The sequence below is a fragment of the Rhea americana genome, unplaced genomic scaffold (genome assembly GCF_003343005.1).
Source record: "Rhea americana isolate MKP2758 unplaced genomic scaffold, rheAme1 scaffold_8, whole genome shotgun sequence".
NCBI classification, from domain to species: Eukaryota; Metazoa; Chordata; class Aves; order Rheiformes; family Rheidae; genus Rhea; species Rhea americana.
Window position 1 is genome coordinate 11,075,982 of NW_028186978.1, and position 22,656 is coordinate 11,098,637.

The 22,656-nt window shown below is 41.6% G+C and overlaps 2 protein-coding genes across 3 annotated transcripts in view; one reads left to right on the forward strand and one right to left on the reverse strand.

Annotated features, from left to right (window-relative positions):
* CCDC149 (coiled-coil domain containing 149) overlaps nt 1-7,553 on the forward strand; it is a 53,538-nt gene extending 45,985 nt beyond the window's left edge. The window contains exons 12-13 of one of the 2 annotated variants that reach the window (XM_085322687.1): nt 3,071-3,682; nt 4,675-7,553. In XM_085322687.1, coding sequence (XP_085178813.1) covers nt 3,071-3,681 — 611 coding nt within the window. In that variant the 3' untranslated portion in view covers nt 3,682; nt 4,675-7,553. Of the gene's footprint in view, nt 1-3,067; nt 3,683-4,674 lie in introns of both variants that reach the window. The other variant, XM_085322686.1, reaches the window with a different exon arrangement.
* Nucleotides 7,554-8,459: 906 nt separating this feature from the next.
* Nucleotides 8,460-9,982, reverse strand: SOD3 (superoxide dismutase 3). The gene is given in 3 exon segments (XM_085322681.1): nt 8,460-8,674; nt 8,676-9,392; nt 9,829-9,982. Coding segments are annotated over 2 exon segments (720 nt in total). The 5' UTR covers nt 9,359-9,392; nt 9,829-9,982; the 3' UTR covers nt 8,460-8,637.
* Between the last annotated feature and the right edge of the window lie 12,674 nt (nt 9,983-22,656).

A 22,656-nucleotide genomic window follows, 5' to 3' on the forward strand; every position in this document is an offset into this window, starting at 1 on the left:
TTGCATGCTACCAGTGCTGATAAAGTTTATAGTGTCTCTCAAGACACTATAAACCTGGAGGGAAGAAAACCTTGAGCAGAGAGAAAAGGAAGTCTGTAGAACAAGGAGTCTGAGATCAGAACTCCAGATGATTGGAAAGCTAGAAGAGATGAGGATTGAAAGAGATGAAGGAAGTTTGGGTGAGATGGGACCTTCATGTGGCTGTGCAGCAAGGTCACAGCGCAGGAGGGAGGAGTTGAAATTCTGACACTGAAAGTGGTGTTATAATAAAGACTGAAAAGAAGATGAGCAACAGGTAGTGTAGGGCCTGGTTGAATGAAGGGAAATAGATCTAGACAGGGGAAGAGAAAAGATGGAAGAGAAACATCTAGAGAGAGGAAAAAAGCAGACAAGGCTTGTGGCAGTGGTCAGAAGAATCGATTCCTGATGGGTCATGCTCGTTTGCCCTTCCCCAGTTGTAACAGAACCAAGATGAAAGGCAGAGACTGTGGTAAAACTGGAGTGGATTAAGAAATTACTGATCTTTCTGCACAAACAGCTTGGKTTTTTTTTGTTTGCATTTGGCACAAAATACCTGATAACCTGCACTGAGAACTCAGACAACCTTAAAATCTACCTCTGTAACTGTTTAAGTAGACGAGGCCAACTTTTCAATGACAGATGAAAATACCTAGCTGCCGTAGCTTCTTAGCAGTAGATGGAGCAATAGTAATTTTTATAAATGTTCCAGGTCATTTTGCTAGAGGATGTTGGTTTGTGCCCTCCATCTTTCCTGCGCAGCCTGGAGTAGAATCGATGTGTTTTCAGCTGTGGGACATCTCTCTGTGCTTGGAGTCACATAGTTCTGCAGTCAGCAGCTTCATGGGAATGATACACTGGTTTCATCATTTATCTGTATAGTATCTGTATAACAACTGTCTACTGTTGAGTTTTAGGAGCATTGTGCCTATTGCAATTTTGGATCTATACAGTGTCTCCCCCAAAACCTCAGGGAATTTGGCAACCAGTAAGAACATATGGATATGTTTGTCTGCCTTCATTTACCAAGCAAATATGCCCTGCGTTTAAAAACTGCTCCAGAAATGAAAGCAAACCCACCTTTTTTGCTCTATTAATTGAGTGATGAGATCAATGACAACAGATGATAAGCAGACAAACAATTTTAAAAATGAGATTCTTGTATATCTTTAAACACTAGGCCTGATGTCATGTTAGTAAGCTATGATCATTTGAACGGTACAGCACAGTTGATACTTGGTACATGTTTGGCCCAGGAAGCCTTTGCAGGAACATACATTCTTTATCAGAACCTTCTATAGTATATCAAATGGTGCTGTAGCCATATCTGCCACTAATCAGAGTTTTTTTCAGGCTTGTCTAATCTGCTTACCTTGTTCTTACCAAGGTCTGTTTTAGTCTGTACCTGTTATTATTGTTGCAGTTAAGCTGGATGATAGAAGTCTGTGGAATGTAGCATGCAGCCTCCTTRTGAAAATGCATAGTGTTGTAGTATGGTCGTACGAATTAAAGACTGCTTTTTTCACGGGTTCGTTCTTTATCCATTGCACAGGATGGATAGTGTGTGATGGATGATGCTTGAACATCACAGCTGTTAGTGAGCAGCTATTCAGTTTTCTTTTTCTCTTCATTATTGAGCGCATTGTTTGTGCCTTGTTGGCTGTGCAGTATTTCAAGCATTCTCTGAAGACAAAAGCAGTTTGTCTGTGACCTTTTCTTTGGTGTTCAAGTGCTCTGAAATAATTTTTCTTCACAAAACAGCAAGGTGAGGCAATGGTGTTACCCCACTGTAGAGACAGGAACCTGAGGCACACAAAGAATAGTGTAGAGTTCCTACTAATTTTGAGTGCCATTTGAGATACCTAAGTTTTGGTTATTTTTACATCACTTTGAATATTTGTGTTCAAATACATAATGTGAGCCTGACAGTATTGCAAATCAAGCTCCCAGGTTTCCAGTTGAGCGCTCAGATAACGAGGATTAGATCCAGTGGGTAATCACCTTTGAAAGTTAATTTATCCCTGCTTTGCCACAGACTTAAATTCCAGCTCTTCAGCRTAGCATTCCAGGCTTCCTTAATCGTAGTAAGACTGTCTGTTCCCTTCATTCAATCCCTTGTCTCATTCCCTCAGCCGCTCCCAAATCATCAGCGAGGCAGTCTGATCGAGACAGTAGACTCCTTTATTGTATAGTTCTGATCCCTGCCTGCCTCAGGTCTGTTGTGCATTGAATGAGGCAGGATTCCTGTGGGAGAAATGCAGTAAATACTCATATAGTAGAAGGTAATGTATGTGCAGTACAGGAGTTATTTTAAGCTGTCTATACAGCCATACTTCTTTCATTTCCTTATTTTTCTTATTTGACTTTGTAAGCTTATTTTCAATTAGGTTTTTTGTCCTTAATTGATAAAAGGATGGATTCTTTCTCTTTTACAAAGCTGTTTGTTTACACATTGCTGTTTTCTCTATTCTGACACTCTTTATCCAGTGTTTGGCTTTTGGTGTAAGAGCAGACTTAAAATTCTTCCAAAAATTCTGCTTTGTTTTATGCTGCTACTTCAATTAGGAGCACCTTTCATGTTAGGAAAAATGTTGTGGGACCAATAACAGAGCTTCATTATTGGATGAAAGTTTGTGAACAGAAAAGTGGAGCTGGTGTTAACCCCTGAAAGCAGCAGTGATTTGGGGGATTAACAGTAAACTCTGCCAAAAAATTCTGCAGCCTTACGTAGCATTGTTGATCATCCCTTGAAAACGTTTTCCTATACTATAGGTTGGGCTATGCCTCTTATAGAGTTACCAGTTAGGGAAAGAGAGAATCCAGAACAGCCTGATCCAGTTAATAGTTGTTGCTTATAATCTCAAAAATGGGCATCCAGTTAATGTTGATTGCTTGTAATCTCAGAAATGGGCCTAGGATGGGATAAAGAGTCATTCTAGATAATCTCTTGCCAAGGTAGAAATCTGTGTGGTCTGACATTGTTGTGACGGTCTTCAGGTCAGATATATGAGACTGACTAGACCATATTGCTGTTCCTCTTCTCTTTCAGCAGAACAGAAGGGAGAACATGATGAAACTTGTGCTGTTGCAAGAGAGCCGATGGCTTCAGAGGAAACTGATAAGGATTCTGTCAATTCTTCAGCCAACTTAAATAACAGTAACCAAAATAAACGTTTTTATCCTTCGTTACCTCAGTTACCGTCTGAGGAAGAAGAAATAAGCAAGCTTGGAAGTCAAATAATTAAATTGTCAGAAGAACAGGCAGTTGCAGAACTGGAAGGGAAAAGAACAGAAAATTCAGCAGAGGGGCCGAACACCTCAGCTGGACCAGAGCTTAATGGCTCATCTGAAGGAGAGCTTCCTTTATCCAGTCCTGATCGATCCAAGACCAYAGATCCCTCAAACTCAGAGAATGAACAGGTAGCTGAAGCTGAGGTCCTGAAAGACAATGATGAAACCTCAGAGAGTGATTGTGAAATTATAAATGAAAGAGGGAATCAAAATAGCAGCACTGTGGATATTGAGGACCCTGGAAGGCATGGAGGTCTCAATGTTACAACTGCTCGTGCGATTAACAGCTTTGAGGAGCTCTCTGGATCTGAAGGCAAGAAACCATCTGATCCTGCTGAAAAGTGTGAATATTTGGATAACAGTTTAGCTTGAGGTATGAAGTCTAAGCCCTTGAGCTTCTCCCTGTCATCCTTTTGCACAGCAAGCTGTGCTGCTGTGAATGTGGATAGTTACTGGAGCAGTGTGTCATAGAGTTGATTTTTACATCAGTGTGTTACTATCTGTCTAATAATGGTGTTTTCATGTTAGTTTTGGCCATAGTCTAGTAAAATTSAGGGGGGATCTAATCAATGTGTACAAGTACCTGAAGGGAGGGTGTCAAGGGGACAAGGACAAACTCTTTTCAGTTGCCCCGTGTGACAGGACAAGAGATGACGGGCAGAAATTGAAGCACAGGAAGTTCTGCCTGAACATGAGGGGGMAYTTCTTYCCTGTGAGAGTGACGGAGCACTGGACCAGGTTGCCCAGAGAGGTTGTGGAGTCTCCTTCTCTGGAGATCTTCAAGGCCTGCCTGGATGCAACCCTGTCTACCATGCTCTAGGTGACCCTGCTGAGCAGGGGGGTTGGACTAGATGATCTCCAGAGGTCCCTTCCAACCTTACCGATTCTATAATTCTATGATTTTATGATTCTATGAAAAGTATAGATTACCTRTGAGAAGGAACTTGAAGCTGGTGAGGTTTGGTCATGTTGTTTCTAATGTTTTGAAGTTTCTAGATAGGTTGACATAGTTTGCAATAATGTGGCAAAGAGACTAGTGATGATAATGTATCATGTCATGTCGCCACGAGGCTTCTGTAGTGTGTATGGTCTTAGAGCTATTGTATTTTGATGGCTGAAAGTGTCTTCCAAGGATGGAAAATTTCAAATGATAAGCTGAGAAGAGTCTTAAGGTTGTAGGCTTTTGCTTGTTTCTGCATTCTGTTTCTCTACATAGTGTCTCAAAGTACATATTAACAACAAAATCACTTACCCCTTTATAGGAAGCAAAATAGTTTCTGAAAACCATCCCTGCATATACATAGTTCACTCATTTCCAATCTTACATATTCTCAACTGTGTGAAATTTTTCCTTCCTTCTCCCAGCTTGTCTCTGGAAAATACAAAGAGTTACTTCACCAAGTATTGAGAACCCATTTTAATGGAGCTCTGAAGGAAACCTCACCAGAGAAGCCAGAAGTCTTTTTGTGAGATACCATGATGCTGTTTCAAAGCAAGGAGAACAGCAAGATGAGGACCGACGATGCTCTGWCCACTTGCTTGGCTCTATTAGTGGTACTTACAGGATTGCATTCCTCAGCCCCAGGCGTGCAGTGGAGTCCAGCCTGCTCCACTTCATTTCTGCCCTTGTTTTTAAAGGAATCTGTGTTGTTTTATTTTCTTCTGGTTTGGAATTGAGGATAACKCTTCCTTTCCTCCATGTTTTGCCAGTCTTAGGTACAGTATAAGGCTTATTTCGTTTGTTGTGGCTTTCTTATACTTCTCTTGTTGATGTTTAGTCATAAGAAAACATTCCAGTAATAACTGGGGAAGGAGGGGGCTGCTGTGCCCATCCCAGCTCCCTACTGGTGCTGGAGCTGTGCCACTCTGCTCCCAGGAAGGCAGCAACAAGGGAATACTTAACGTTGTAGTTAGCAGCTGTTGGAGAAGGGGAAGCGCATCCTTCCTCCCCTGTTTGTAGCATAAGGAATAGTCTCTGCAGCTGTGGAGCTTCTATGGGCCAGCAGCCGTCAAGGCAATTTTTCTGCTGGCGTGGGACCTAATTGTCTGTAAATGTGCATTTCTCACTCCTAGAACTTGAAACCAATCAGAGAGAATTAAACCAAATTTAATAAAATACTACTAATAAAGAGGAAAATCCCTCCCAGACTGAGTCCTCTTTTGACAAATAACTGCCAGCTGCAAATTTTTACAGCCCACTTGTCAGCTACTGAATAAACAGAGTTTATATTAGCAATACTGACAAACTCTTCTGTCTATGGAAGCTGGGCTAGCAGGTGCTGCTGTAATCAAGGTGTCGAAGTCCATGAACAGTTTGTATTCAGCAGAAGAGAGGCTGTATGTAAATGATTACATACAAATATAAGAATTATGGTGGGAAGGTGAAAAATGTGGCTTGTCTCTGTTTTCATGCATTTTCCCTACCAGGTGCATTCATGTAACCCTTTCAGTGTCTGTCTGCAGGCAATAAAGTGATACTCGCCATGCTCTTCAAAAATGTTTCTTTTCTCTTTAAAGGTACTGTGACATTGCAGCTTTTTGTTGGTATCAGGCAGCAGCCCTTAGGAACAGAAAACATCTATRTATTTAAGTGTGTTAGGCACATGAGGCAGTAAAAAGTTTTCTTTCAGTGTCCTAATCACAGTTTTAAGTTACCACCTGAAAACCAAAGAGAGCTTTAAGTATTTGAAAAGTTGTTATGCTGTTCCCCTTAATTGTAGCTGAGTGCATTATTGACTCATTCATATGACAGTACTGACAAGTCAGAGGAGAAATAGCTGCATACCCTGCCATCTCTGTGAGAACTCTGAATTTCTGGCAGGATTTTTTTTTTTTTTTTTTTTACTTTAATGCTAGAATGTTACAGGAAGTGTCATTTTATTCAAGATGTGTTCTTTTCCATCTTTCATGGACTAATCCTGTGCAGAGCTAAACATCAACACAGTCAGAACTGATGCAGGCTTCTGACAGAACAGTCAGGATTTCTCATAGCTGAGCTGAACTGTTCAGCGTGGTTTATGGCCGTTTTTTTCTTGTCCTGTGTCTTTTCTGACCCACAGTAGTGTGCGCTGAGATTTGCTCCTAGTCTCTTAATTGTCAGTTAATGCTTTAAATTAACAAAGTGCTGGTGCAAGCATAGAGCAGGCGGAAGCAGTAGCTTTTTAGTGCCTAAATTGTTGGTTCTTTTTAATACATTTTTTTCTGTGAGAAGAACGCGGAGTGATGTATGACCATCAATTAGGTCATCTTGGTAACTATAGTGACACCATTCTTCCGCTTAAATGCCATTTTTTAAATCTTTGCAGTCATTTAGTGCCAGCTTAGATATCTGGATCTCTGGAAACCTCATTTTTTACTGCTATATTGTTGGTGCGGTACTGTTCTGTCCTTTGCGCCCAAGTGAAAGTCTGTTCCTAGCTACGTTTTTAGCCTTTGCTCCGAAACACAAGACTTCAATACCAGGACACTTGTAAAAGTAAGACATTTTTGCTGCACTATGTAATAACTAATKGAGTATTGTCGGTATTCTGCTTGGATAATGCTTTAATTGATAGTGTTGTATTATTAGAACTATTTTTTTTTCAGTAAATTAATTCCTATTTTGTTGAGGGGAAAATCAACACTATTTTGTTTTGAGACTTGCATTGTCTTTTCCTAGGATTTTAAAAATGCAGAAATCACATCCAACCACAGGCCCTTTTGGTGGTAGGCTCTGGGGAAGCAAACTGGGAAGGGGAATGTTGTGGCAGGGGTACAGAGAAGATTGACATATTTTACAAATTGATTTTAGGGAAGTTGTCTCACCTAAAAGTGAATTCATACGTTATCTGTGAGAAGGATATGAAAGTCCTGTGTTGTAGTTATTTGAAAAAGAACATTGAGTGAATTTGTAAAGTAAGTATGTGAAAATGGCAGATTAAGAAGCATCTTTTAAAATAATGCTTCCTTTCTAAGTGCAACTATTTTTAACCATGTGGTAATTTGTATAATAAAGGCGGTGGAATTTCTTTAATCCATATGAGCTCAGGAATGCATTTTAGAATCTTAACTGAGATTAAGTTGAAAGTCTACTACATTTTTGAAAGATAAGATTTGGTTTACCAGTTTCTGTTTTGTAGGGTTTATTTTTTTTTTAATGCAGCTTTATTTATTTGCAAACCTTTCTTTTGTTGCTGCTTGGATTAAATATGTAACGTGTTTAACAATAWATTTTGTCATCTTTAATAAAGACATACGTTTCCTGATATGCTTGTTTTATCTACTTATTTTCTCAGTATCAGATGAATATTAGTTGKGAGTTAGTGTTTTAGTATTTCCAATGAGCTGTGTTAAATTGTGAACGCACATTAAAAAAGTAAAGTCTGTTGAAAATTATCTGACTTAAATGTTTCTACTGTTGCTTTTCTTAGTCTAATTTGCTTCCTTAATTTTTGCGTGAAGAATCACACTCAGTGCTTCTTTATCTTTGAAAATACTGTTTCTCTCTGATCTGTTAGCTTTATCATCATTGTGTAAGCAGCATTACAACTTTTGCATGTAATCTAGTTACTAACGTCATAAACTTGAGGTGTTAGGGAGTTTTTGTTGGGAAGTGGTGGGTGGTAAGCTGGAACATTTCTTACAAGTCCGCTTTCAGCAACTGAGGCTGTGACTCAGCTATAGCCCCGTGGACAACCTAAACCAGTTTAGGTTTATATTTGTATAATATACATGCATATATATATATAGAGAGAGAGAGAGAGACAGAGCATATATATATAATATATACATATACATGTTTGAAAATAAAATGTGCAAATACAATGATATAAAGATGTGAAATAGAAATATCTGTATTTTCCCTGACTTGGAAGGGGTGTCCATTATCCAGATTGTACAACACACAACCCAGAASTTTTGAAAGCATAGAGATCTTTTTATCTTTCAGATTTGTAGCTAAATACAGGATAGTATCTAATCAGAGGCATTTTCATATTTATTGATGCCTTTTTTTTGTCTTTGTTACCTCAGCTAAAAGTTTCCTAAGAACTCCTTACAAAGGACAGTATCTTTACATAATTTATCTGCCCTATATGTTAGCACTCATATGGATTCAACTTCCAAACTTCAAAAAAGAGAATCCTACATCTTCAAGAAAATACATCACAGTGTTGCGTTGATGCTGGTTTTATTGGTCTGCTTACAGAAAAGATACTCTCTACAAAGTGATACATGTTTCTTAAAGAAGCAGCAGAATGGAAATGGGAATCCTTCTGCCCTRTTTCTTAGTGGCCAACGGGATAGCTTAAGGTACTTTGTGCTGCCAGGTAGTAGTTGGTTTGGTGATCTTCAGTTAAGCCTGGTTCTATGCTCGCTTGTTGAGCCACCTCTTCTTGTCTGCAAYGTCAGACAGTTTCTCCTCCCACAAGTTCTTGTTACATATCCCAATCACACAGCAAGCTAGACGCTTGCCCGCATTTCCGTTTTCCAAACTGGCTTTGTTGTTGCCTTTGCCCATGTCATCTTCCTGCTCATGGATCACAACAGATCTGCCCAGGATAGAATATGGACCAAACATAGTGGCAAAGAGGTTTGTTCTGTGTTTTCTGATTTTGCCGTCTTTAGGAAAAAAGTTGCCAAAATCCCCTGGGTGACGAGGGTGATTGACACCGAAAGGGTTATAGTGTCCTCCTGTCGAATCGCAGCCATCACTGAGATCTCCAAGCTTGTGGATGTGTATAGCTCTGCCAGACTGATTGTTACCTAATGGAAACCCATCCAAGTCAAAAATTGCTTCTAATCTTCCGTATGAGTAATGCTGTTTGAACAAAACTTGTCCAGTCACTTGTGGCTTGTCAGCATCTATTTTGGAGCTGGGCAGCATTTCACAGGTGGCATAAATCATCCCATCAGTCTCATTATTAACCATTACTGGATAGAGCAAATTCTGCCAGAGGTCATTCACTTTTTTCTGTATGTCGCGAAATGGCTCTGACTGTGGATCAGTTTCTGTCACGACACGAGAGGCAGAAAGGGCAAGTCCAGTGACCACGGAAAGAAGCAGAAGCATCTTGGCAATTCAGAGCCTGCAAAATGAACAAGAGCTACAAAGGATTAAAGGCTTTCTGCAGCACTGTGGCTGGAGAGAAGGGCACAAAGCCTGCGGAGGTACTGAGAAAATCAGCTGGAGCGATGTCCTAGGACACTGCTTCCCTCTAAATCTGCCTGCTGTAGTGAATCGTAACTAAATCAGGCATAGGCATAYGCATACGCATTTTTAAGTACAACCAACAACCAAGACTAAAAAAAGTACTGGTGACTTCATGTTTCACACCAGATCTTTGTCTGAAAAAAGTATTTCTTTTTCCCTGCAGAAATCAAGTAATCCGAACTGATACTTAATCTATTCATGGGTTTTTATTGAGACTTTTCTCCTACCATAAATTCCAGTAAGACCACTTGCCAGGAGGCTTTTTTTGATCCACATACTTAAACGTTAGTTCTTACAAATTACAAATAAAAAGCCGAACAGTTGATTACCTTTCAGAGCTGCTGCAGAGCTTCTCGCTAGTAGCTCTTGGTCTCTGCTCCCGTAAAATGGGATGTGCGCAGACAAAATCCCAGCGTTGTTTGGAGCTGATGCGTTTGGGAACTGCTTGTTTGTGTAGAAGTTAGGTAACAGCAGCTCCGGGGAGTGGTCACTGAGAACTGTGGGAGAGGGGAGGGCAAAGGGGCTTGAATGTTTTCATTTTAGGCAGGGTAAACAGTTCGTCCTCTCCTCGTTGCGCTGTGGAAGAGCCTGGCTCTCAGTCCTCCCTGACATTCCAAAAAAAACAACAAAAAAGAATTACCAAGCTCTTAAATTAATCTTCCTTTTGATGACTTCATGTGCTTACCTAAACCAAGCGGTCTTCAACATGCAGCGAGGAGGAAAAAAAGTAGCTTTATTAAGGTACAACTGGACAGTTCTTTAACTTAAATACTAGTTGTCGTGGAGTTGTTTTGTGGTTTTATTTCTGTGTTAGGCACARTTTAAACTGGTGCTTTAGCAGCATAACATATTTCACATGGACATACACCAAAGTTTCTGTGGTTTTAAACATGAAAGGCACAATTAAAGCTATCAGACACTGAGGTACCTTTTAGTGATGCTTCTCTGCAAAGCTTTAGGGCTACTCTCTGCCACCTGCCTTGCCAAGTTACCTGCTCCACTGAATTAGGTTCCTTTTTTTTTCCTTCTTTTGAAAGCAGTGGTGGTTTTTCCAAGGAGAGAAGCAAGCAGTAGGAAAGCAATGCAAGGGCTAGTTCAGGCTCTGCCAGGCTGATTCCCAGAAGCTGACTGGAGCACRTGTAGCTCATGTATGTTCTGTCAGCCTTTGAACTGAGAAATGCCCAGCTCTTGGGAGTATTGCCCTGCCTACAGCGTTTTGCAATGTTGTACAGGAAATGTGGATTCAGCCGGCAGAAGAGCAATTTGTCGGACTAAGATTTCTGCAGAGAGAAAAGAGTAGCTTTCATTACTCAGGAACAATTCTCAGCGTAAGAAGATAAAAAAAGAAAATCTCTTTCCCCAGCCCATGTCTTCTGCCAGCTGGGTAAGGAGTGTGGCTCTGTCAGCTTCTGGAATGGTAAAACTGTGTGCATTCATCTCGTTGGTATTTTGTTCTAGCTCAGGTCCGAGATACCCAGTTATTTTAGAGCTGACTTTTTTTCTTCCTCTATGAGGAAAAGCAGAGCTACAGGAGAGTCTGCTACTTGGATCACCAGCCGGGGACTTGAAATCCCTGGAGTTAAATTCTGCTAGGCTTCTTGTGTGGCGCCGAACACGTTACTTTAGCCCTGAGCGTCAGTTCCTAATCTCTGAAATAGGACAGCTAGTGTTTCTTTCCGTCAGGAAATTTGTGAGTTGTTCGAATCACCGTGCTCAGGGGAGCCCTGCAGGGTTGGGTGGAAGCAAGCCTGACGGCGAGAGCGCGAGCCAGGACTGCCCGTCGCACCGAGCCTAACGCTGCCTCCCTCTGCAGCCTTGTCCAGCCGCAGTCTCTGAGCTGGGGAAATCCATACTTGCAATACAGTAATAGTATGAAATTGCTCMTTCATAAAGAATTTGAAAGAGGTGAAATGCTTCATAATCAGGTTTTAGAAATACACACTGTTCAGTTAGCAAATAGCCAAATGTAAAGATGGATGATTTAAATTATATGTAATATATGTAAAATATATGAAGTAAGTGTCTAGTGCAGGTACTGCTTGAAAAATTGTTTCTTAGCATCAAAACCATTTCTAAGGGGACATGATGTCTGGAATGGAAGAAAGGAGTGGTGTTCTTGGTGTGAGTCACAAAGTAAGCGACTGTAATTGCGTTTAACTCCTCTGCAAGGAAATTTCTAAAGCAGCAGTCAGTGCTCCAAGAAAAGAATGTTAAAAATTTGGTTGAATTATTAGGCATAAGGTCAGAATTTCAGGTGTTGTAAACACTGTAATGCTGTTGACTTCAGGGATATTTGTGCTGATTTACACCAGCTGGGGTCTATTGCCTCCCCACCCCGAAAGAAGAACCCAGAAAAGTCCAAGGTACTTGCTGCAAAGCTTTTTCTTGATGTGCTGCACATGTGGGAATTAAGCACAAAGTCCAGAAGGGTATAAAGGGGAAGATCAAAGGGACGGGAAGGACTGCAGCAAAGCTCAGTGATGGATTTGTAGTGCTGTGCACTTCAGAGAATGAAAAGGAAATACTAGCTGCAGGTTTCTGTCAGAAAGACGTATTTTAAAAAGGAGAAGGATGGTAACTGCAAGCGATGCAATTGCTAGGGTGGTTTGGCGTTCACTCTGGGTTCTGAAAGGTGGAAGTAGGTAAGCGATAACCATTAAGGGATATCTTTAAAGTCTATGATTACCCCGCTGCCTGTGTTTTGTTTTATGGTTTAAAAAGAAGCACCAAATAATGGGCTAATAACCTTTGGAGTAGATGGCAGTTTATGGGAGGAATGCCCAGAATGACCCCACCATGTGCTTGTACATGGGTTGCAATTCCTGTTTAAAAATTAGACCTCTGCCTTCATCACTGGTCTACAGAATCTGTTGTATACTGAATTTTGTGCGATGCCCCAGAATTTTGGGGGCTAAGTATACAACAGAGAGTCATCGAAATAAGCCAGAACTGGTTGTTCATCTGGCTGCAAACTCCATGTAAGGGCAGAGCTTGTGCCTGTATCCCTTTGGCATCCAGGATCTCTCTCTCTTGCTCACACACACACACAYACACACCGATCAACATCTTCTGACTTATGCCGGYCAGAGAAACACTAGCTGCACATGTGAACCTTTTCCTGATGCAGCATTTCTGCATGGCTTTCCAGATTGCTCTAGGAAAACTAGAATTAGCTTTACCCATAGACCTTGCATTTTGTAATAGTCTCTCTTCGCAAACTCCCAGTCCATGCTATGACCTCCTGGGCTAGTCAGTTGGTTTGTTTTGCGGTGAAGTAAAAAGAATGAATATACTGGATATGAACATCATCATATTGTATCACAATGCTGCCGCTTGACATAACATACACATTGCCCTGACATAACATAATTTCATTTGTCCAGTATAGCATTAAACCTGATAAAGAAATGCTGCACAGGAGAACATCTTTTGTAGCAACTGGCRGTCATGTTTTGTGTCTCCAGCAAAGGGACCTGCTTTCAGTGATTTTATGGTAGAATAAAAATGACATCCAGAGAAACCATGTTTTACATCTTCTGTAGCAGTGGAACTGGCTGCTTTTCTCTGGCTTAGTCCAGAGCAGCTAAAAGAAGGGTGATGCTTCTAGCCCAAGGAAAGCAGGTCTYTGGAAACTTAATCTACGCTTCGGTTCAGGGTTGCAAGTGACAGTCGCAGCGTGGGAGCCAGCTGGGCTGGTGGGGCCTCAGACAGCAACAGGGGCATCCGGCGTTCATTTGTTGCTGTGAGATACGTGTTTAAAGGGACTGTGGGACACCAAAGCTTCAGAGCGTTGTGCGTGACCTCTACCTTGGGCACTTTGGGGAGCTGAAGCGATGGCAGAGGAGCGTCCRTGTTCGGCACCGACATTTCCTGTGAGCGCAGCGGCAGCCTCACGTGGCGTCTGTTGTGTCCAGGTACCTGCTGGTGGGTTTGCGGGTAGGGTTTGCGGAGTTGATTTTGATCTGCAGAGCTGCAAGCTGTGCCGGTGAGTCACGCAGGATTTTTAAAAGGCGAAACGCTTTGTCGGGGTGACCGTGGAGGTGCGATGGCGTTGGGCGTTTGCTGCCTGCGGCCCTGCCTGGCGCCGCCTGTCAGCGTGGCAGCCGTGCCGCGCGCTCCCAAGGGCCGCGAGAGGGCCCACGTCCGGCACCGAGCCGCGTTCCTCGGCCTCGAGGAAGCCTCGCCTCGCTGCGCGAGCGGCACCTCGGCCAGCAGACATCGGGGTGGAGAAACTTGCTTGCGCTCGTTGTGAGGCCACRAGGAGAAGGCGATGAAAAACATTGTCCTAGCACCGGGGGAAGCCTGCCACCGGTCTAGACTGAGTCTCCCTGTTTATTTCTGCTCCTCTGCTTGGTGTTTCTGTTTAAAGAAATAAAGATATTTAGTGCCTGAGATGATAAGTATCAATTTATAATATGCTTGTAAAAAAGCCTAGATACATTTCCAACTCTTCAGGGCATTGCACTTAGGAAAATCAAGTTAAATATACATAAAGGGAAACAACACTATTCTCTATGGGAACTAATTTCTCCTGAAAATAGATCATGTGCCTAGATCTAGACCAGTGATCTGACTTTGTTGGCCAATTAGAAAAGTTCTTGAAATTCTTCCTCTTTAATAGCTTGAGAAGAAATCAGTTTATGAGAGTGTGGAAGGGCAGAAATGAACCATAAATAAGCTTTTCGAAAAAGCTGTATTCAGAAACTCATCCTAGTTCTGTCAACCTAATTTAACAGAATTTCGTCTCCACATGTGGATATAAAGTATGAATGTGTAGTGTAAAAAGTAGGGAATTAACCCAATTATTAGATAATTTAGATTATTATCCAATGTTTGCATTAATTCCCTGATCCTTTATTAAATATTTATCCTTTCTTCTAYATAGCATTAATCTGAAGAGGGTTTTACTCTTTGAGAGGAGGGGAGGAAATGAACACAGGACTGTCCTCAAGTCCAGCTGTCCGTGGCCATAAATGGAAAGAATTTTTTTCTTCCAAATGCCCATTGCACGTACTATGCGAAGCTGCACAACTTCAAAASTGTACTCAAGTCCAAGCTCAGAAGCCACAGGCAGGGTGGTCTAGCAGGTCAGCCATGTGAGCACCACGTGGGAACAGGTAACTAAACAGAAAACGATCTCTCTTCCACAGCCCTTTGTATGACACTTCCTAGTAGTGTCTCAGAAGTCTAATGATCATCGTGGATGAGCTGACCATGTCTTTCACATCGTTCTAGCCTTGTGCTGTATTAAAGGGACAAAACTGTTCATGAGAGACTGACCCATGTCTTCTGCTTGGGTACGCTGCGGTGCTTCTGCTGTCACCGTTGGGGTGGGAGCTGGGTCTGTGGCTCAGCGAGGACACCTGCGAGGCCCTGCTTGGGAGCAGGAAGCTTGAGGTCTCCTTCTCGTCGAGTGAGACGCAGCAGCACTTTCCAGGGCTGTAAAGGGAGAGCTCAGTCCCCTCCTACAGGACCAACCCCAGTGCTGGCCCAGGCTTAGGCCATCCTCAGGAGCGTGTCAGCAGTGCGAGAGAGGGTAGGTGAGATCACTGCAAGAAGCAGGGACAGAAGAAGCCATGAAGGGAGGAATTCACGGAAGGATAAATTTCAGATGCTTCTAGAGGCAGGAATTTTAAGATCCTTCTTCAGTCATTTCAGTTTAACTTCTCTTATGTTTAAATATAAAGGATTGGTCCAAGTTCACTTACACAGCAGGCAATATTCCAGGTAAGAGAATTTAAATTATTTCGGTTTGTGCATTGMGATACAGATACACTTTGCTATATTTCAAAAAGATGTAACCCAGCCTGYTCTTTAAATATCTCTGAAATTTATTTGCAAAGACTATGGGCTATCACAGAAACTCAGTGCAGTACAAGACTAGGAGCAGAGTGAACTGTGCAAAGAAATACAAATTTTTTTAGAGYGCTAGAAAGTGTTGATCTGTCCACTCATGAGCACTTGTTTTGTATTTGTGCTAAAGTCTAAATGAGATTTAGGAACACGGGTATTTGGATGATTTTCCAAAGCTTGTAAGAGCAATTGTTTCACAATTAATGACGAGTGACTGAAAGCTGCTGAAGGGGAAGAGTTGACTCCACTTACGATGATAACTGAAGTCCTGTTAACCTCCTTTTTGTCACGTGTGGTCTTGCTGCATAGTTCAGGAGTGAGTTTGTTTAGCTGAATCACACAGATTCTTTTAATCCCAAAGCTGCAAACTGTGTGGTACAGTTGGGCYGTGCTCCTCAGCAGGATTCTGGCTCCTTAGGAGGCCTGTGCTGGCCGTAGCACCGCGTGGAGCAGGCAGGACCTGTCCTGGGATCAGCATACAGAACTGCTGTAGTTACCTGCRTTATCGCTGCGCTGGGCTTGGGCAGGTGTTACTGAATCTATGTATCGTCTCAAAACAACACGGCCTTGAAACCACCAAGAGAGCTTCAGAGAGCTTCGTGTGTGTCTGTCTGGTGTGTGACAATCCGGGCAATGAGCTTGTGCAGCTTGTGATGAAACTGCAGTTAGACAGATGTCATTTTACAGAACAAAGTGAGGGCTTGAGATGGGGGGCTTTGATTTCCTGGTGTCCTTTGCATTTTTTATGAATTAGCATTTTTAGGGTGTTTTGGCAGTGGGTTAACAAGAAAACCCATTTGGTGCAAGTGTTTTATCAGTTAAATGAAATCCTCCTTCACGGTTTGGTGGTCCTCAGTGAGGATAACTGATGCGAGAGGGGAAAGGTTCCCTTGGAAGCAGCCTGCGTTGCCAGTGCTGGCTGGTGGGGCCAGCCCCCAAGAGAAGCACAGGCAGGGGTAGAAACCTGACCGTCTCTTCAGAGTAGGAGGGGGGGTAATCTCAAGACAGAGCATTTAGGAACATTTCTTGTGCTTTATCTTTCCAGTAAGGTAATCAGGAGGCTCTGAAGAGGCTCTCTGTGCATCTGGAATTTGCTCACATTTCTCAAGTTTGTTCTGAGAATTAAGTTGTAAACCAGAAGGCTTGTGCCTTCAGCAAATCTGAGAAGATGGATCTGTGCTGTGACGGGAGTATAAACAGAGTAAACAGCTGGCCCTTGTCTCTAGCGCAAGAAATGAGAGAAAGAGGGCTTCTTCTTCTTTCAGAGATGTAACTATACGCCCAGAGATTATAAAATAGTGTCTGGGTAGTCACAGTCTTGTTTCTTCTTGCTGTCCCACCAAGTCTTGCACTTCTAATCTGTAATGGCAAAACTTCAGCCGGAGAGATGGCAAGTTCCCATATTAAGAATAGCTCTAGTTTTGTGGTCAGTCTGTACCYGGTGAGGGTGAGGTCAAAGTCCTGGACTGCAGCCTCGACAGCTATTCCGACAACTACAGGAGGATGTAAGCAGTAAGTGGTATCAGTTGTGTCTGGGGGACTTTGGGCTTTAAAGATGGTTTTTTCTCATCTCTGTGGAAGGCTACGGTGGTACCTTGCCCTTACAAAATAATTTCAGGCTTTGAATTCGAGTGGATTTCTGTTCCTCCAAATACAGTATTCCATTTTCTTGAGAGGAGTCGGATTATAGACACATCGCTGTGCTAAGCATTTCCTGCTGGCTGCTTGGGACTTAAGTTAAAGTAGCAAACCTTCCCCATGATGTGTAGAGTCGATGCAACCAAAAAGTTCAGGTTATGTTTCAGAAAACATGGCTTGGGCACTACCACCTACTTGGGCAGCTACTGCTAGAATTTTATGCAAGACCCCATCATACCAATGTAAAYCATGCCTAAGTGTCTCTTAAAATCACATTCTTAAAAGTCATTATTGAGGAAGAAACTACTGTCACCCATGGCTTGACTATCCCTTCTTTTATAGGTTTGTGGGGCTTGGGGTTGTTTTTTGTTTTTTTGCTACCTAACCTGGTTCTCACTGCAGGTTAAACTCATTATTTTTGCAGTCTTACCTGCTACATGGAGGGCTGATGACTCTTTTCTTTGCAACAGTCTTGTATAAACTTGAGACTTGACTGTCTACCAGTGGCCCTTTCTTCTTTAAGCTGAATATTCCCAATTCTTTTGAACTTTTCTTCTACGTTTCCAGAGATCCTAGACTGAGTAAATCATCTTTTCCTGTGGACTGTCTTCACATCTTTCCGGAAGAGAAATGTGCCAATTCTCAGCACTTCAGCTGAACAGTAGGGATTTCTTCACTTGCCTTGCAAGCTCTATTACTGTCTGTATCACAGTGTGGTATTTGCCTTTTCCAAAACAGCATGACATTTTTCTGCTTATGATCAACTATAACACCTGATCCTTCCCTATGGGACTGTTCTCTATGCRGTTGCTTCCATTCTATATTTGTGTAGCTGGCTATTTCTGCCAAGCACGGAGTTTTACCTTTGTCTTAACGGAGTTACTTGCTTTTTGATTTTCTGCACCCCTTATTGTTTCATCAGCTTGTCATGACCATTTTGAATTAAAATCCTTCCCTACAAGCCTTTCCGGCTTGGTGGCAGCTGTGGATTTAATAAGCTTACTTTTTGTTCTGTCATCCAAGTCATTAMTGGAAGAGTTCGAGTAAAACCAGATCAAAGCGGAACTTCTGCCRAACTACCCAGGCTGTCCTGCCCATCCATGCATGGCTAGTTATCAGTCTGGGCACAGCATTCCCATGGTTTCTGTACCTGCTTTGTAGCAGCATGATCAAGACATTTTTCCCCTCATCATGTGAAATAGTAGCTAGAATCAAGATATATGTCTACTTCTCTGTATGCAAGGCTTATTATCCTCCCATAGAAGGAGAGCATGTTATCCTTTCGTAGGAGGAGATGTCTTTTATTCATTTCCATTTCTGACTTTCAGGTGAATGTAAAAAGTTTGCTTTTTTCATTTTTTTTTTTCTGTGCTTTCATGGCTTCTTCTTCCTCTTCCTTCTTCAAGATGGGCAGGACACTTGCCCCTTGCCAGGCTTCTGAGCTTCACCTGTCCTCCCTGAGCTGTTAGAGTTCATAGGAACCCATGTCTTTTAGTGGAGACACCTCAATGCATCTACATTGCCGTTATTCCACTGGGAGAGACTAAGTGTCTTTGTAGCGCTGCCTAAAGTTATATGGTGTTTGAAACCTTAGGCATCCAAGACTAGTGAAAAAACACGTTCTAGGCACACGTTCCCCACATTTCTAGCTCTCTTCTGCCAAAACTGCTGGTCTGACCAATTGTATTTTAATGTTACCTCAGCTATGGAATTAAAGCTGAGGGTAATTCATGCCAAGCAGCCTAAGTACATTTCCAAAGCTTCACTTTACTGATACTTTTATTTCTTCCAAGCAGTATCTGTTTCTAAAAGTCTCCCAACTTGTCCACATTCCTCACTGTCTTCATTAATATTGCCAATACAGTAAGGCACAGCTCACCAAAATCAGGAAAGCTATGTCTGTTCCTAAGTTTATGTTTTGATGTAGAAGCATATGTGCATGTTGAGTTGCTAAGTAAAGAGAAAAATTATGAGGCTTTGTTTCCAATCTCAGCAGGACCTTGGCACTCCCATCTCACAAACAAGAAGCCTCCAATTAGGATCTAAATTCTTGCTAARTCTTACAGGTGCCAAAACCTCTGCTTTGCACAAGCACAAGCTGGAACCCAGCAGAAGCTGAGGGCAATCATATATCTTCATTTAAGAAAAGCCCACCTGGCCTTGAGGTGGAACAGCAGATCCTGCTCTGTTAAGAGCCYGGCTGCAAATGTTGTACCCAGAGGCAGGTACCACTGGCCAGCAGCTATGAAAGGCAACAGCTCATGGCTCCTGCCAAAGTCAAAACTCAGCAGCATCTGGGAGGCAAGAGCCAATGTTTCTTCTGGGGCCAAGGTGTCACCTCACATCTGCATGGTTGCACCATGGCTGTGGAAGCTTCCTGTGCTGTGAGCTAATGCTACAGGGTGCAGGAGAGCATACTGTGGTCCTGGAGGCTTTCTCAAACCAGACACCTCACCACAGATGTTGGTGGATACCAATTTCATTTGAAAATTGGACTGAGTAGATCAAGGCCTGAACATCTGAGCACTTTTCAAAAAGGTTTGTGGAAATACTGTTTTATTTTTATCTTTCAGAATAGCAGAAAATTTAAAAGAAAAAGACACACATTTTTCTGTAGACTAAAAAATTRTTTTCACGGTAAAATGGCTCCCCGCCTTTTCAGCTATATTTATTCTAATGTGTTGATTTTGTAAGTATAACTCAAACCCTGGGAGACTAATGAAGTTTAACAGTGTGTGTTAATTATATCCATKTTTGTTGTCTCAGTGAAAATACACGATCCTAAATCCTATTTACAATCTGAAATTTCAGAGGTTACAGGTCCCTCATCTGACCTCAACATCTCTTAGTTTCATGCAGCTTTCATAAGCCTGTGCACATATTTAAGTTCCCCTGTGGAGAATGTTTTTTGAGATCAGATGTTTCAGGGATTATGAACACAAGAATTTTCTTACCTTGTTTAAAATCATTTTGACATTTTAGTATAAGTCGTTAAGATTGTTTTCTCGAACTGTCAGATGGGCCACAGTATGCGTGAACAATTTTTAGAAAAATTAAATAAAACCATTTTACTTTTTACATGACTCAGCTTAAGAATTTTACCATAAATATTTTGTACACTCTGAACAAGTACACTCTGAATATTTTGTACACTATTTGAGGTAAATATTTTCACATGAATTCCTCCCTGAGTAATCTTTCCATCTCAGCAAATAATTAAGGCCAGGAGGGYGTCTTGGGGGAGAGCAAACAGGAGTGGCTGCTTCGTCTGACGGGGGTGCTGACCATCAGGTTTGCTGTCCTTTTTTTTTTTTTTTCTCTTAAGTGTGCAGATGAACGACTTTTCACAGGATGGCATCAGGGTTTAGGATCTCTGCAGAGATGAAAAGTGGCTCTGCTGATTCTGGTTTCAAACCAGGTGAATTCCATTAGTTCCAGCCCAGCAGTACGGAGGATTTGAGCATCTCTCTGAAGCAGCGTGTTTGGGCCTAGAAAAGCAGAGGGTAGATATGATGCAAAAAACATGAAGGCACTACATTTTTCCCCGATCCAATGTATGCATTAATAAACAAGACTGAGAATGCCACCTGCTTAAAGAAAGGTTTTTAACTCTCAGGGCATGGAGTTTTTAATAGTATTCCATTAGATATAATGAGGTTTACTGGTGCAGATTTTCCCCATGAAGTTGGTACACATTTGTTCAAAATAAGGCTCCTGCTGGGCTGCTTTATGAATGTTGAGTCTTTCAGTTCCAGTTAAATAGGTTAACCAGCTGCTTTTCAGGATATGTGAAGAAATCCGTGGACTGGTTGTTGTTCCCACTCTCGGAATTAGGATGCCTGTAACAAAACAATAAAAACACATCAGATATTTCAGTGTGGCCTTGCTGAAGGGAAGGCAACCTTTTGGATGCATCAGAAATTATTCTAATAGAGGAAATAACAAAGAGAAAATTCTCTTGTCTTTGAAACAGTCTTTTTAATTTGTTACAAACTTACCTTCTGTCTTCAGCTTCCAGGTTTCCCTCCCATGAGTCATCATGTGTTTGTCACTTGCAAGATTTTATTCTCAGAGCCTGCAGATGTTATTAAAAGTGAGGATTATAAGGTTATAAAGTGCTTTGTAGTAGCCAGATATGGACTGGATGTTTTTATTAGAGGATTACCAAATTTTGTTAACTGGAGCGAGTCTGAGCAATTCCCCTGGAAGTTCTGCTGTGTGAGTTATGAAAGGGCTGATCTTGGAGAAGATACAGAGCTGCACCGTGGCAAGGGGCAGTTCTTAGCTGTGCTCTGGGGAGGTCGTGCTTATGAGGTGGAAAGTTGGGTCATTGCCAAACCATGCAGTATGGTTTCCTTGGAAAAAGCATAGTGATCATGGCTTAAAAAGTCTCATCTACTATAAAATGCCCAATATCCTAATCTCTTGTTCGCTTCAGAATACTTTTCCTGTGCTGGCATGCATTACGAACAGTAAAGCTACAACATAGTAAAATCAGTTTATAAGGTATGTGCTTCTGTGTTACTTTTAAACATATCAAAATGTGTACTATACAGATTCCTGTATAGTACTTAAGGTATCATACAGGCCCTTGAGCAAATGTGCTCTTCTGAAGTGGTGCGATTATGATGGCCTCTTAACTGAACCTTCTTGATGTAAGCATATCAGTGTGCTTAGTGAGTGGGGGGCCAGCCCCAGCTAGTGACCTCAAGAACAGCTCAGAGGAGAAAAAAGGCTGCATCTTACAGCTGTAACAACAAAACTTGTCTAACTGAGGCCTTCCAAGAGCTACTAAAGAGGTAATTTCTCCAGGCAATTCATTTAAGAGGAGAAGGGGTCAAGAAATTTCCTGGAGTTTCTAGTCTTTTGCATAGCTATCCATCCCCTATAAAACTGGAGAGTGACATAGCCATATGAAGGAAGGGAAAAGAAAAAARCAGATTTCTAAGTCATAGCTAAAGTTATCTGTAATTCCAAGAGGAAAGGGACATATTTTTATACTTGCAAATGCACCTTCCCTTCTGCYAAAGGGCTGAATTATTGCTGCTATGATAATAAAAGTCTACTTTGTTTGTCCAAACAGACTCCTAATCGCTTAATAAATCGTTTGAAAGGTTATTTGATAGGATGGCAAATCATTAACTGGTGAGTGGTCCAGCATGCAACACCTGTTTCCTACAACTTGACTGGGAGAACTGGCCCAAGAATGCCAGTGTTCAATGCCAGAACCATCATTTTGCTAATTTTTGAAGTTACTCTCCATTTATATCAGTGGAGAAAGGAAAAAACTTGGATCTATGTATATATTTTCAAAGTGTAACTGATGGGCTAAATGAATATGTTTGGTATTTATGCTGTATTTATGTATTTCTTTGCTGTGAATTAGTCATGTGGATCTAGTTCCACTGAACCTGTTCATCAATCTGGATTCTTGCGGTTATTTGGTTTATTAAAATTTGATTGTATGTTTCTATAGGTATGATGAGTATATTTGCCTTGGTTAAGGATATTTACTCATACTTCTGCCTAGATATAATGTGGCAAGGTGAAATTCTTAGCTTTGTTTTGATTTAATGGATAATTTTGAATTTTAAGATTGCTCTGACACAATCCAACAAGGTGGGAGTTTTGAAATCTTCCTTTAGGGAGTTCACCTTGAATTCAGT